Source organism: Pteropus vampyrus, unplaced genomic scaffold, assembly GCF_000151845.1.
Source record: "Pteropus vampyrus isolate Shadow unplaced genomic scaffold, Pvam_2.0 Scaffold46, whole genome shotgun sequence".
In the NCBI taxonomy this organism is placed as follows: Eukaryota; Metazoa; Chordata; class Mammalia; order Chiroptera; family Pteropodidae; genus Pteropus; species Pteropus vampyrus.
In genome coordinates, this window is record NW_011888827.1 from 2,440,789 (window position 1) to 2,455,322 (window position 14,534).

General features: G+C 37.5%; 1 protein-coding gene across 2 annotated transcripts in view; it reads left to right on the plus strand.

Annotated features, from left to right (window-relative positions):
* CACUL1 (CDK2 associated cullin domain 1) overlaps nt 1-14,534 on the plus strand; it is a 66,593-nt gene that overhangs the window by 18,150 nt on the left and 33,909 nt on the right. For both annotated transcript variants that reach the window (XM_011359241.2, XM_011359240.2), the window contains exons 2-3: nt 3,313-3,439; nt 4,328-4,430. In XM_011359241.2, the coding sequence (XP_011357543.1) occupies nt 3,313-3,439; nt 4,328-4,430 (230 nt within the window). The remainder of the gene's footprint in view (nt 1-3,312; nt 3,440-4,327; nt 4,431-14,534) is intronic.

Genomic DNA, 14,534 nt, shown 5'->3' on the forward strand with positions numbered 1-14,534 from the left:
GATTTCAACATAAATCTTGGGGGTGGGGGCATCACAAACATTCAGTCCATAACAGCCCGCATATGAGGTCTACTGAATTGGCTTCCTATTTATATGTCAAGCAAAATATATGTAGAATTATATAGAGTAGAAATAGATAAAGCTTTTTTTTTTTTGGATGCAGAAACAGGCTTTAAGATTTTCTACTGTGACTCATGCCTTTTTCATTTTGGTTTTAAAATCTCTTCAAGGATGTTTAAAAGCAGCATTTTATTTTATTCTTATTTATTTTATTGTCTTTTTTTTAAAAAAAAATAATTAATTTATTTAGAGCAGAGCATTTTAAAAAGTGCCATGTGAAAGACACTTGAGAGTCCTGAGCAGTCACAGTTTCTTCTGTAGCGAGACTTCATGTCATACTCGCACCTGCCAGACTTCACATTTTAGTCTTTTTCCTACTTCATATCTTTGACTTGGTGGTTTGCTAAAGAGTGAAGTAGAGTGTCCCCACCTGCGGTCGTGGATATAGTTCCTTGAACTCAGCAGTCGAGGAGCCCGTCGCATTGGTTTGTTACTTCTTGGCTTTCTGAGACTCGGAGTTTTGTGAGCATGTCACTTACTTTAAGTCTTAACTTTCACTGTATAGCAGGTGTTAAGACATGGTGTAGGTGATACACGGGTAGGAGATTCAGTAACCTAGAAGCACATAGTGGGGAAATGATTTCTTTTTTAGTTTTTGGTTTTTCTTTGTTTTTTTTTTTTTTTTTTTCAATTTTCTTTGAATCCTCTGAGAGCCGAAAGGTAGTATTTTGGAGGTAGTGTGTAATAACTTCTCAGCATCTGCCAATCTCCCTTTTTTCGCAGGGAAAACATCCAGCAGTCTCAGAACCTTTAGCAGGCAGTGGGGTCTACCTTGAACTTAATAACATTGTGTTTATTTCTATATTGCCTTCTGTTTAATGGCACTGCTTTTCTCTTTTTGACAGATCCTTTTATTTTAAGTGCAAGTAGTTTTAAGTGCAGGGGGGTGATTCTGTGAAGCACCTGTCAGGGAGTAGAGGCATGAGACGAGGGGAAGGTAAGGAGGCCAGGAAAGAAGCCAGCTGTGTGGGCAGCTGGAGCCGAATCCCAGTGGAGAGCTCTGGGAGTCAGTGTAGCATGCGGACCTCACTGGGAGTAAAGGAGATGCTGGCTTTTTATCTTGAATTCTCATTAGTCATTACTTGAAGGTGGCTCCGGAGGTGTTATCTCCACAACTTCCAACTTGTCTCTCCTTCAGGCAGAGCAATCCTGGCAGCCAGAGAGAACACAGAGGCAAATAATGGTAGGTGTCGACAGTGGCCTTTGTGGACAAAGTAGGTGGGTGGGACACCCACAGTTTCTGCCACTCTCTCAAACACGCTAAGCTTTTCCCATATCCTCCTCCTCTTAGTAAACAGCAGCCTCATCCTTTGTTGCTCAGGCCAGAAACATTGCTGTCATCCTTGTCTGGTCTGTCACATCTCACGTCCAAACCAGCAGCAGATCTCATTGGTTCTTCTCATTGCCCTTTCTGCCACCACCTGGTCCAGCCCCTCGTCACCTCATAGCCTCTAAACACTGTTTATTCCTAACACAGCCCCCAGAGTGATCCATAGAAAATCTAAGTCAGATCGGGTCTCTGTTCTTCCCCAAACCCTCCAAGGCCCCCATCTTACTCAGAGTAAAGCCAGAGTCTTTACAGTGGCCCATAAAACTACATGATTTGGCTTCTTTCTCCCTTTCGTGTGTGTGTATGTTTGTGCATGCACATTAGCTTGCCTATGTACAATTCTTTTTGTTTTTAGCCTTTAATGTAGTCAAAATATTTCTTTTCTTCCCCATTTCCTTCAGTGAAGGTTTTGTGCTTCGTTTGTAAATGAGATTCATCACAGTTTGTATTCCACCTTTACCACTCACTGCACCCTGGTTTATTTATTTTTAAATTTCCACACGGTAACTTTACTTTTGTGGTGTACACTTCTTGTTTTTGACAAATGTATGGGGTGATGTATCCATACAAGACAGTGCATTGTCTTGAAAATTTCCCCATGCTGTTCCTTTGTAGACCGTCTTCCTGACCTTCCAGCTCTGGGCAACCACGATCTGTTCTCGCTGTAGTTTTGCCTTTATTAGTGTAATATAAGTGAGAATTTTACAATGTGGAACCTTTTAGATCTGATTCTTTTACTTAGCACAGTATGTAAAGATTATTCCATGTCATGTAAATCAGTCATTCATTTGTCAGTTGTCCTTTAAAATAAATTTAAGCAAAAAAAAAAAAAAGATTTAAGGAAAATATTGAACAAAACGTTTTAAGTCGTGCATAGATATGAGAAACATCTTGACTTGAATGACTGCGATTTGGAAATCATAATGTGATAGGAAGATGCTGGGGAAAGGCTTTCTCTTACCTGACATCTCTGCCAGCAATAAACCATGAACTTTTGGGGAAGTCAACCCTCTGCCCGCCCCCAGTTTCTGGTAAAATAGTAACATACAGGATCTGGGAGGTATTAGTTCCAGTCTCCTGACGTAGTGGTGCTTAGGTGCTTTGGTTAGCTCTTTTTAACATTAGTTTCAGTTCATTGTTGTTGTACTGTGTCAACAGCTGTCACCTTTGGATTTCAACATTGTTAGAACCGGCTGTTTTAAATACTTTATTAAACCCGTGGTGATGAAATGAGCCAGCCGGTAGGAAAGCCTTCGGTGTAGGCCTCCAGTTCATGGCTGTTTTTTTCCTGTCGGGCTCATCCAAGATGGAGGATGGTGAGAGCCTCGGGCAGAGGTGTGGTCTACAGGGTGCTGGTGGTGCCATAAATCTCTGTGGGTTCCTAGCAACCTCTTATGTTGCTGTAGTATTTGGACTTTATTGCCTATAGTCATACTTGGGTAGATTTTCTCAGGGGTGTCCATAAATATTGATTGCTGGGGTTCATAGTTTCCTAGAACTTTATTGTGGTTCACAGATAGCCCATCGCGGCACATCGTTGACAATATGTATTTGAAGATCAGTGCATGTTTGAGAAGTTCCACTGATAACAGAAGCTCACAGAAACCAGGAAGGGAAACCAATGATATTTGCTTGTTTGTTGTTATTTTTGAAGATGAACAGATTCATAGTAATTCCTTTTAAAGGCTTAAAATCCCTAACCAGGTGACTTTTTGTTTTCAGTTGGAAAAGGGATAGTAATCGAGTCATGTTTAGGTGATAGAATATCAGTGTGAAATCAGAAAGCAATTTGAGGGTGCAGAATTGCTAGTTTGTGTTCACATGTGGCACATAGTAATATTTATTTTGCTTTTTACTTTTAGTAATGAATGTTATAACTATTGAAGATTATAAGAGCACATACTGGCCAAAATTGGATGGTGCCATAGATCAGCTTTTAACCCAGAGTCCTGGTGACTATATCCCCATATCCTATGAACAGATATACAGGTAAGTCAAGATTTAATTTATCCGGGTTTGAGATGGTATATTGAGGTTCGTGGCAACTGGAATTATGATGCTATGTATGCATATAATATATAATACGTAAGAAGAGGCGCTGTAAGTTATATGTTACACACTTGTGGATTAGAGGTTTGATTTATACTTTTTGCTTCAAAATTGGTTTTCAAATCAAGATAGAGTTAACACCAGTCGATTAGACTTTCTCCCACTTCAGCCTGCCACCCCTGCCATATGTAATGCGGGAACTATGGAGGTCAGCAAAAAGGAAAAATGTGTTTTTAGTCTCACAGGGAGATCTTGGCTTGATCTGTCCATGTTAATGGACACACAATTCTAACTCTCTTTGGTTATTTTGGTTCCCACCTCCTGGTAAATAGAAGCATCAAATTAGTGAGGAGCTGGGATAAGACGTGAGATCAGCCTAGTCACAGGCAGAAGAAGTGACAGCTGTGTTGTTCCACACAAGTGATGCACGAAGTGGTTGCATTGTAAATGTTTTTGTGAGTTAGGAACTTTCTGCTCAGTATCACTCTCTCTTATTTTGACATTCAATAAAACAAGAGAGATGCTGGTTTGTAAATAGTTATCGTAGTCAGACTCTCAGATTGTCACCAAATATTAGATTATCTGGTACTGATAAAATGTGTAATAGAGTATTTAAAACGATTATTTGTAGCTGGTGGTAATACCTTGTCCATCTGAACACTGATTGGGGCAGGGTGTAAATTTTTATTTAAAAGTTGTGATTGGTCACTAATTTTAGGCCTGAATTAATTATTTGACCAGTCACCGTATATCCAAAGTATGTTTTAACCTGAGTACTTTATCATTAACTTTTAGTTTTCCTGTTTTTTTGTTTTTTTCCCCCCACAGTTGTGTGTATAAATGTGTATGCCAGCAGCACTCGGAACAGATGTATAGTGATCTGATTAAAAAGATAACTAATCACTTAGAGAGAGTCTCAAAGGAGCTGCAGGTAAAGAACTGATCATATTGATTTTTGCTTCCTTGGGGTTTTCTGACTGGTAGGAATTAGCCTGTGTTATATACATTCAGAGGCTTGTTAATTTGATTGTGATGTCAATTTATAAATGTTTTCTAGATGGATATTGACCAAATCATCCTATCTTTGGAGTAGATTATTTAAAAATTTGACATAAATTGTGGAAAATTTTATATTGAATATATTTCAGACTTTAACTGATTCCATTTATTACCTTGTCAAGATTTCTTTTATTTGAAGTCTTATTTTTTTTCTGTTAACTTAAGTATTTGGTGGCATTTGCAATCTAAACATATATATTTTAATTTTTCCTGGAACTTTAAAAAAATTATCTTTGAGGAGTGGTTTGCCAACCATTTTCTAAAATTTGCTAATACAACAGCTGAGGTCAGCATTTCGTTGATAAACCCTCAAAAGATGAACATTATCCCAGCTGTAAAATGTGGGGCAAGTTGCAGAAAATATTCTGTTTAAGGAAGCACTTGACCTCTTGATCCCCACCCATCCCTCTCTGCCTCAGTAAAGTTTCCTGGGCTTGAAGGGCAGGTTCTATGCTGGGGCCAGATCACATTTGAGTTCTGGTGTAGAAGTCTCGCTATGTGTAGAAAAGTTCACTTGGCAGCAGATTACCAGGGTTCACCCATAGTTGGGATGTGCTCCAGCAATTCCGAGACAGCCAATTACTAGGAAGTGTTAGAGCTTGGGTATTGTCCCTCACTTACCTGTGGTCTGAGGTATCTTAGTCTTGTTTACCCCAAACTGTTGTTGCATTAAGTAGAATTTTTAAAAATTTATAGCCAGAGCTATATATATCATAGCCAAATATACACTTTTTTTTTGTTCTTATGTAAAATGTTTTCTTCTTTTGGCCACTAAATACAACATTTTCGCTCACTTAGCAAATATATTTAGTGCCTAGGCATTGTATACAAATTGTAGCTGAAATCCAAGACGTGTGTGCTATAGCTTTGAATGATTTGCTTACTAGTTCTGAGCACTACCCTCTTCCTGAGTTCCCACATCCAATTTATTGGCAAATATGTTTTATCCTGTTTCTCTCTTGGCTCCTGTCTACTTCTGTTCACTCGCTACTACCCAGTCCAGGTCACCATAATCTTAAGTGTTTTACTGAAATGCTCTAGACCTAACAACTCTAAATTATTCTTGGATTTCAGCCAGAGCGGCCATAAAGCACAATCTGATTAGTTTATATTCCTCTTAGAATAAAGTCTAAACTTCTTAATATGATTTAGGGATTCTCTATTATCTGACTCTTGCCTGTTTCTGCAGCCTGGTATCTTCCCTCTCTGCTTCTGTGTATTGAACTTATTCCTTATTTCATTTTGTGTACTCTCTCACCTCTTGGCTTTTGTTAACTTGACTGCTCGGAACACTCTCCCATCTCCTCTGCCTTCTTTTATTTTTGGTCAGTGTGAACATTTAGGCTGCAGCTTAGACATCATTTGTTTTGGGAAACATTCTCTGATACCTTGTTTCTCCAAGTCTGGGTTTGGGGGCCCCTCATCTGTGCTTCTGTAACAGGTAGTACATTATTGTGGTTCATTATGATTATGATTTTTCGTTTGGCTGTTCCCCTTCCTCGCACCCCCCCCCCCCCACCATATGATGTTATGAGAGGGCAGAGGAACATGTCTGTCTGCTTCATTATCATGTTGTCAGTACCAGCCCAGCATCATACATATATATATATATAATGTTTATGACTAAAAATATTTTCTGTTTGTTGAATAGTGAAAGTTTTTCTAGTAGAAATCTGAGTTTGATCATGTTTTTTAACCTGAATTCTAGGTGGTTTTTGGGGTATAGAGAGTACCAGAGTTTTCATTAGATCAGCAAAGAACTCTGACCTCAAAAAAGGATTGTTTTATTAACAGTTTTACTATTTTGAAATAATACTAAATATTTTTCTAAAACAGAAAGCAAACCATTTTAGTTCAAATTATAAGGACAAAATATATTTGTCTTATAAAAATTTATAATATGTATTATGCACTTGTGCTCTGCCTTCACACGTGGACCGTTGGTTTGACCAACAGAATTATGATTTGTTAAATCGTCATATTGTAGTTTCTCCTTGAGTAGATGTTTCTTGTATTTAATTTTGTAAGCACTATAAGTAAGACCTCTTTTCATTCTCGCAGGCTGTTACAGTAGTCTCTCATTATCTGCAGTTTCACCTCTGTGGTTTCAGTTACCATAGCCAATCAGGGACCGAAACTATTAAATGGAAAATTCCAGAAATAATTTATAAGTTTTAAATTGTGCACTGTTCTGAGTAGCATGATACATCTCATGCCGTCCCGCTGTGTCTATCTGGGATGTGAATCATCCCTTTGTCCATCATATCCGTGCCGTACATGCTACCTCCCCATCAGTCACTCAGTAACCATTTGGATGATCAGATCGACTTGTCAAGGTATCGCAGAGCTTGTGTTCAAGTAACCTTTATTTTACCTAATGGCCCCAAAGTGTAAGAGTAGCGATGTTGGCGATTCGGACATGCCAAAGAGAAGCTGTAAAGTGCTTCCTTTAAGTGAGAAGGTGAAAGTTCTCAACTTGAAAGAAAAAAAAAATCATGTTGCAGTTGCTAAGATCTTCAGTAAGAACAAATCTGCCTGTGAAATTGCCTAATTTATAAGTTAAACTTTATCACAGGAAGAAATAGTATATATAGGATTTGGTACTATTTCCTGTTTCACTTGTCCACTGGGGGGTCTTGGAACATATCCCCCACGGATAAGGGGGGGACTACTATATTGTAAAATAGTTTAAAGTTAGAGGGCACTATAGTATTGTATTATCAAACTCAGTCTAATTGGCAGTTTTAGAAGGCCACTTGGCTAGATTTTTTGCCATGAGTTTGCTTAACCAGTGATCAGTAATGCGAAGGTAACCCGTTTCTTTCCCAGGTTGGCCTGCACAGGGGCTGATACTTAGGAGTCACTGAGCTCCAGAGAGTAGTTTCTGAGGTTTTGGAGAGTGATCCCTGTCACTGTGTGTAGATCTCCTTCATTCTTCATCATTATCATTCTTTAGAGTTCATTGTACCTTATTTTATTGATATACCTTAATTTATTTAAGGACTTTTTGCTTGATGAATATTTAGGTTGCTTTCAATCTTTGGCTGTTACTAACAGTGCTGTAGTGAATAACCAGTCTTATAAATAATGTCGTTTACTACATCCATACTGCAGTTTTCACAGGTGTTGTACCAAAGTTACACTCCCACCAGTTACATAAGTATCAGAGTGATTGTTTTCCTTCACCTTTACCAGTACAGTGTATTATGAAACTAAATAATTTTTTGCTTTATATTAACATAAATTATTTAAAAATTAAAACATGGGTAAGGGTGATGATTGTTAAATATAAAGATGAATATGGTGTGCAACCAGAGAACTTTATTTTTAGAATCAACAGATGTCTTACTTAGAGTTCAGTAATATGGCCTATAGAAAAACCTTACTTCAAAATGATCTCTCTTGTATGATTATAAAGTCCAGCTGTTATTAAGTAGGGTGGAGTGGTTAAAAACATGGAGACCTGGGCTCCTCAACTCCGCCACTCAGCAACTGTGTGCCTCCTGATTAAACATGATAACACATCTTTTAAATTTCTTCATCATAAAAGGAAGTGACTTTACTATAATATCTGGTTCCTGTAAGTTAAGTTCTAAGATATTTTTCTTCTGCTTCCTGCTTGATGAATGCTTCTTCATTCTTTTCTCAGACTTAATCTCAAGTGTGTCCACCTATGTGAAGTTTTCGTGGAACCCTGGCGTTTTCCTCAAAACAAAACAAAACAGACCATTAGAATTTCTTCTCTGTACTCATAGCTTCTTGGTAGTAACAGCTCTATTAGAGCAGTGATAGTGTTACATTGTTTCTGTTTCTATGTCTGGCTACCTCACAGGTCCTCCTTGGAGGGCAGGGACTTTCTCTTATTTATCTTTTTCTCCTTAGTGCCTGGCACAGTTACAACTCAACAAATGCTTGTTGAGTGAATACTCAGCAACTATATTCGACCTATTCGAGTAGAAAGAGTAGCATTGTTAGTCTCCTGTGACCACTAATCTTTATGTTCTGTGGATACTTAGACTTTTTTTTTATTCAGTGTTCAACTAATTGAGCTTGTTAATTTATTCAGTGTTACAAATATGTGGCATAATCTTGGTGTAATCTCTGCTTTATAGAGGGCTTTAGGCAGTTTTCATGCAGGACAGAACAAGAGCATATATGTTAGAGCTCATGATCCAGAAACATTTTATGTGGGTGGAGTATTTCATTTGCATATTTTAGTAATGAAGTCTTGTTATTATTACAAGCTAAAACAAGAGTGTGGAGTGAGTTGCATTTGGCAGATAATCCAGGACCCGTGCACTATAGCTTTATATTTATGTCTATATTTATATTTAATGTTGGGGTTCATTAATCAATGAGTTAGACCTCCAGGGCATCAGCCTCTGTCTGCCAAGGGCATCTTAAAATAGCTGCTGGTTTGTCTATTGTACATGTCAGAATGAATTACTTATTTCTGTTACAAGGCATATCCTGTTGGGGGGACTGAAGAGTATATGAAATAATGTTCTACATTCTCCAGTTATTGACTTAAAAACTGGAGAATGCATTTTTAGGATTTCAAAAGAATATTTAATTTGTTAAATGTTTTTATATAACAGCATAATCTAACTTGCTGCCTCTTTAAAAAAAAACATTTCTTTCATTTTGTAAACAATTTCTACTTACATCAGTAACTTAAATTTTTTGTTGTTGTTAAATCTACTTAGTATTCTGCTTCCTATTACATTTTATTGCATATATGTACTTTTTTAAACCTACTACTATGTTGAACTGTGACAATATATTTTGCCTTATTTTCTTTAAACCACACTTCTTCCTTGTGCTTAACTTCTTTCTCCTTTAAATGTGATAATGAAATTCTCCAAAGCCTCAGAATGTGAATTTCCAATTCTGATTTTTTGATATACCAATGTGTGGAAATAGATGACAATAGAGACAAAATTGGTTTACTAGTTTAGTGTATGATAGTCTGGTTAGTTTTGGAAAATTCTGTTGAACATTTTAGCAGTCACTCTGCTTTTGGTGAGGGCTCAGACCAGGATTTCCAAGTGTCTATTGAACATTTTACCTTGGATTTCTCCTTACAGATACCTTGTGTGCATGTCTAAATCTAAATTCCTCTTCACCTAAACCACTTTCACTCTCAGACTTAAAATTTCATGTTTACCTTTGACTTCCTTTTTCTTCCTTACCTCTTGTTTCCAGGTGATAGTCAAGCTTGATAGAATCCTGTGCTCTCCTTTGTCTCTGTCCCTCTCATTCCCATGTCATTATGGGTTCATGCCTCCACCAGTGCAGTCTTCTCCTGACTGGTTTGCCTTTCTGTAGTCTGTTCTTTAGATACATGTTTTTCTAAAAACACTAATTTGACGGGCATAATTTCTTGTTCAGAAACCTGAAAGACTCTCTGTTGCCTTCTCAATTAATCACAGTCGATTTATCGGTCAGAATAAAAAACTGGTTGATTGGCCACAGTTCCTAGTGGGAAACCTGATGAAGCTAGTGCTTTCCTACCCAAGGTATTCTGTTAAGTACAGTAGTAGATATATCACTGATAAGACTAGATAATTTGGACCAACCTTCCTACCGAGAACAATGTAAAAAATGGACCAGGGAGCTAATAAAGTAAAGAATTATAGGACTAAGGTCTGGGAGAAGGAGGAAACCCAGAGAAGGGAGACTAGCATTTAAGCCATTTCTCTACTGTGGGCACGTATTTATTCTGGAAGAGGAAGCTAATAGACTGAGAAATTTAATAGAGCTTTGATAGACTTATTAGAGATAGGGTATCCCAAACCTGAAGGATCACCTCCCAGGAGGAGGAAGAATAACAAGTTATAGACCAGTTTATTGTAGCTGGCGCCTGATTTCTGACTGGATTAAGATGGTCCAGATTTCCCAGTGCCTCTTTGTGCTTGCTAGAAAGATTACATTATTCTAGGCATCAGATTGTTTCCATGATTTTTCATAAACAGTGTCTGGCACTCAGAGGTATGAGTCACACTAGGAGATGAGATGCTCATAAAACCAAGAGAAATGGTGAAATACATTTTGAGACAAGAACTGAGAGAATCTATTGTTAGTCGTCTCTTACTTTAAAGAAATAATGAAGAGTGTTCTTCAGATAGGAAGAAAATGTTCCTAGATGAAAACTTGGAGAATTGGATAGGAATGAAGAATAGCAGAGAAGATAAATATGTAAGTATAGAATAATAATGGTAATAGCTTATTGGGCATAAATATATATAATTAAAACACATGACAATTGCATGTAAGGTGAAAGGGAGTAAATGGATCAAAAACGTTCTAAGGCCCTCACATTAGGAGAGGTAGAAGTCCTAATTTATTTTAGACTATCAGATAAGGATGCAAGCAGTCTGTAATCCTATGGTAACTACTAAAAGAATAGTAAAAGAAAGTGAAATTAACAGGATAATCGAGAAAATGGAATAATTTAGATATAATTGAAGAAGTCAAGAAAGGATAGAAAAAAGTATAAAGAACACATGCAACGAATAGAAAGCAAGTAGAAAGATAATAAATTTAAACTTGAGTGTGCAAGTTATTATAGGAAATGTCAAAGACTAAATGCTGCATTAAAAAAGTAAACAGTTATCAGACAGAATGAAATTCTGTAACCTTACTAAATGCTGCTAGCAAGAGGTACATCTAAAATATAAGGAGACAGAAAGATTGCAAGTAAATGATGAGAAAAGTTACAAACAACCTGAAAGAAAGATGATATAGTTGTACTGCTATCATAAAAAGTAGGTTCAGAGCAAGAGGTATTATTAGATATCAAGAGAACTTTTTATTATGAGAAAAGTTTCAGTTACTAGGAAGATAATTCTAAATTTGTATGCACCTGATAACAGTCACAAAAATTAACAGACTCAAAAGGAGAAACAGGACAAATCCACAATTACAGTGAGAAATTAGCTCATTAGTGGCTCTAGTATTTATCTCAAGAAATTAGGAAAAGAATAACAATTTAAACCCCCCAAAAAGAATTAAGTCACAATCTCTGCTAGTAAGCCATTAGAATAATAAATATTCAGGAAACTTATACAAAGCAGAATAGTAAGGAAAGTGTCATGTCAGACAAAAGGTGAATGATCACAGCCTGACAGAAATAAAGAGGAAGGCGACGTTAAAACTATGTCGTGAAGAATGGGTAGATACTAAGAGAACTTTATAAGCAAAGGCAGTTCTTTGGAGAGGTTTGGGTAACAAGGAGTGGTCCTTTAAGGATGGATTGTAAGGTATGTATGTGAGGGATACTAGGAGGAGATAAGGCTGAAAAACGCAGATTGGACCCAAATTGTAGAAGCCCTTACATGCCAGGATTGGTAAGAGAATGCAGGATGGATTGGAGTAGGAAGGAATGAGGTGTAGGGAAATGATGATTGCAGCAGGCTAGTGAGTAAGAAGCCCACAGTCCCTCCCCATCTGCAATTCCAAAATCAAAAAAAAACTTTGAAAATGGTATTGTTTTTCCCCATAAATTTGTTACCATAACTCAAAAATCGATCTAAACTTACGTGAGGAACTTTGTGGGAGCATTTATATATTTTCTCACAGAAATATCAGTGTATCGATATTCCGAATCTCTATGTTTTTTTTGTTTTTTGGTTTTTGTTTTTTAAACATAATGTATGGTGTATATACTATAATACCTTCTAAATCTGAAAGGTTTTGACTTACGGCACACGTCTGGCTCCAGGAATCTTGGATAAGAAATCGTGGACCTGATGGTAATAAAAAAGAAGTATCTGGGATACATTGCAGAGGCCAAAGAGACCGTAGAGATGAGAGAGTCACTAGCTGAAAGAGAGAGAGAGAGGTAGGGTGAGAGGATTCAAAGATGATTTTGGTTTCTTTCGGTAGACATGTTAGAAGTCGATAGAGGGAGTGAGAGATAGGGAAGGAAAATGATAGTGGTTTTAGAATGTTCAGTTCGAAAACATTTGGTGTCTATATGCTAGCCCACGTGCTAGATGCTCAGAGTACAGACCTAAGTAAGATATAAGTTTATACTGTTGAGGGGAAAGGTGTAATGATCATTTTAATATACTGGGATAGAGTAACAGGATAGAGATATGAAATGAGTCACAAGTCAATAGTACCTCCTGCCAGCTCCCTGGATTAGGTCCTTGTTGGTACTTGCCTGAACAATAGGAAAAGATTTCTAGGTTATATCTTGGCCCTGCACCTTCCTCAGTCCATTTTGTTTATTTTTCTTAGACTTGTCTCCATTTTCTTAACCTTTTGACTCTCTATTTGCCTAAAGAGCAAAGACTATCCTCTTTAACAAGGATTTCAAGGTTCTTTACACTCTGAACTCAGCAAGATAGTGTAACAGTATTTTGCTTTTAAAATTTAAATGGGCTGTGTCTTCTCATCTTTGTTTATTTTCTCTTTTAGTTTCTTTTGCTGCCACTACCCTTCCCTCCCTTTCTGCAGAGGGGGCATTCTACTCGTCTGTTAGGGTTTGTTCAGCTTCCAACTTCACTATTCCTGATGGGGTTAATTGATCACTTTCTCTTTGCTTCTGTGTCACTTTGTTTGTATCACTACTGTGGTCCTTAGTTTAGCACTTTGGCATATATTTGGTTACTAGGCAGGATGGCACCTCTGCAACAGTGTGAGCTTCTGAAGGGCAAGCATCCTGACTTACTAGCATTGGTTTCTGTCGGCCTATTGTAGTCTAGCACTCAGTTAAGTACTCATTAGATACACGTGCTAGTCCTAGTGCTGTTGACTGGATGTTTCCAGTCCGCTTCCTTCTGGACATACAGTAGGCATGTACTTCTCTATCCCATTGAAGTTAGAAGTGACTTACTTTGGTTTGTGAATTGTGAGTGAAAGTGAAGTGTGTACCCCTAAATCTGAAGCCTTTAAAATCCGCTGTGCAATTTCCTGTATTTCCTGCCAGGTGTTCCAGAGGGTGGTGGCTCCCTTAAGCTGGGTCTCCGAGTGAGTCTGACAAGGAGCAGACCCGCAAGATGGGCATGTGACATGAGCGAGAAAGAATGTTTGCTATACGTTTTCCCGATTTTTAACATCTCTGTTTTTGTTGATATACCCAAGCTTTGTTATTTTAAGTCACTGAGATTTGGGGGATTGTTGTTTGACTGACGGAGCAATTTTTTGAATTGACAATATTTAGAATATCCCGTTTTGCCCCAGTACCATTGAGATAATTGAATTTGATGGATATAAATAATACCCTTTACTCTTAAAACTGTCTTAAGTGATACTTCCACATTTTGATGATTTTCGTGTGCATTTGAATCCAGAATCCACTAGAACAGTTGTGACACATTTTCTCCTGATGTTATGTTGATAAATTCATTGTATATGTCAATGCACTTTATCAAATAGGAGTATATTTCCACTTTTACCAAATAAAAATATTCTGATGTTTTGACCTAGTAGCTTTATAGTCAGGAACCCACTAGCAAGTGTGCTCCTTGCAACAGTTTATTAGGAGTTTGGGACTTACACTGTACATCATCCCCAGGAAACAGTGTTTAAACGGAGATTTGGTTCCCAGGCCAGGGCAGTAACATGAAGGTGTTAGGAATAGCACCAGGGATGTTCACCTGGATTCAGGGCCCCGAGAAGGGGCGACCACCAAGACTAGTGGAAAAGGAAGTAGTTTAAATGAGGATTTGTCAACTATTTTAATTAAAAGGAAGTTAACTAGTTACATGTGAACTGTTAATTTTAATAAAATTAGAGTTGTTTTGACGTCTTTTAAACTAAATACATCTTGATTGAGTTAAGTATAATTTGACTCTCAAACTAATTAATAATGGAAATTAATAGAAGATAAACCATAATCAGTCCACATTACTTAACTTCGATTCACTCTTCACGGACACCAGATTACGTATAAAAGCTTTACTGCCAAACTGCCAACAAATGGAGCCATGTTCTCTTGGAATTTAAAATTAGAGCAAGGGTTGCTTTG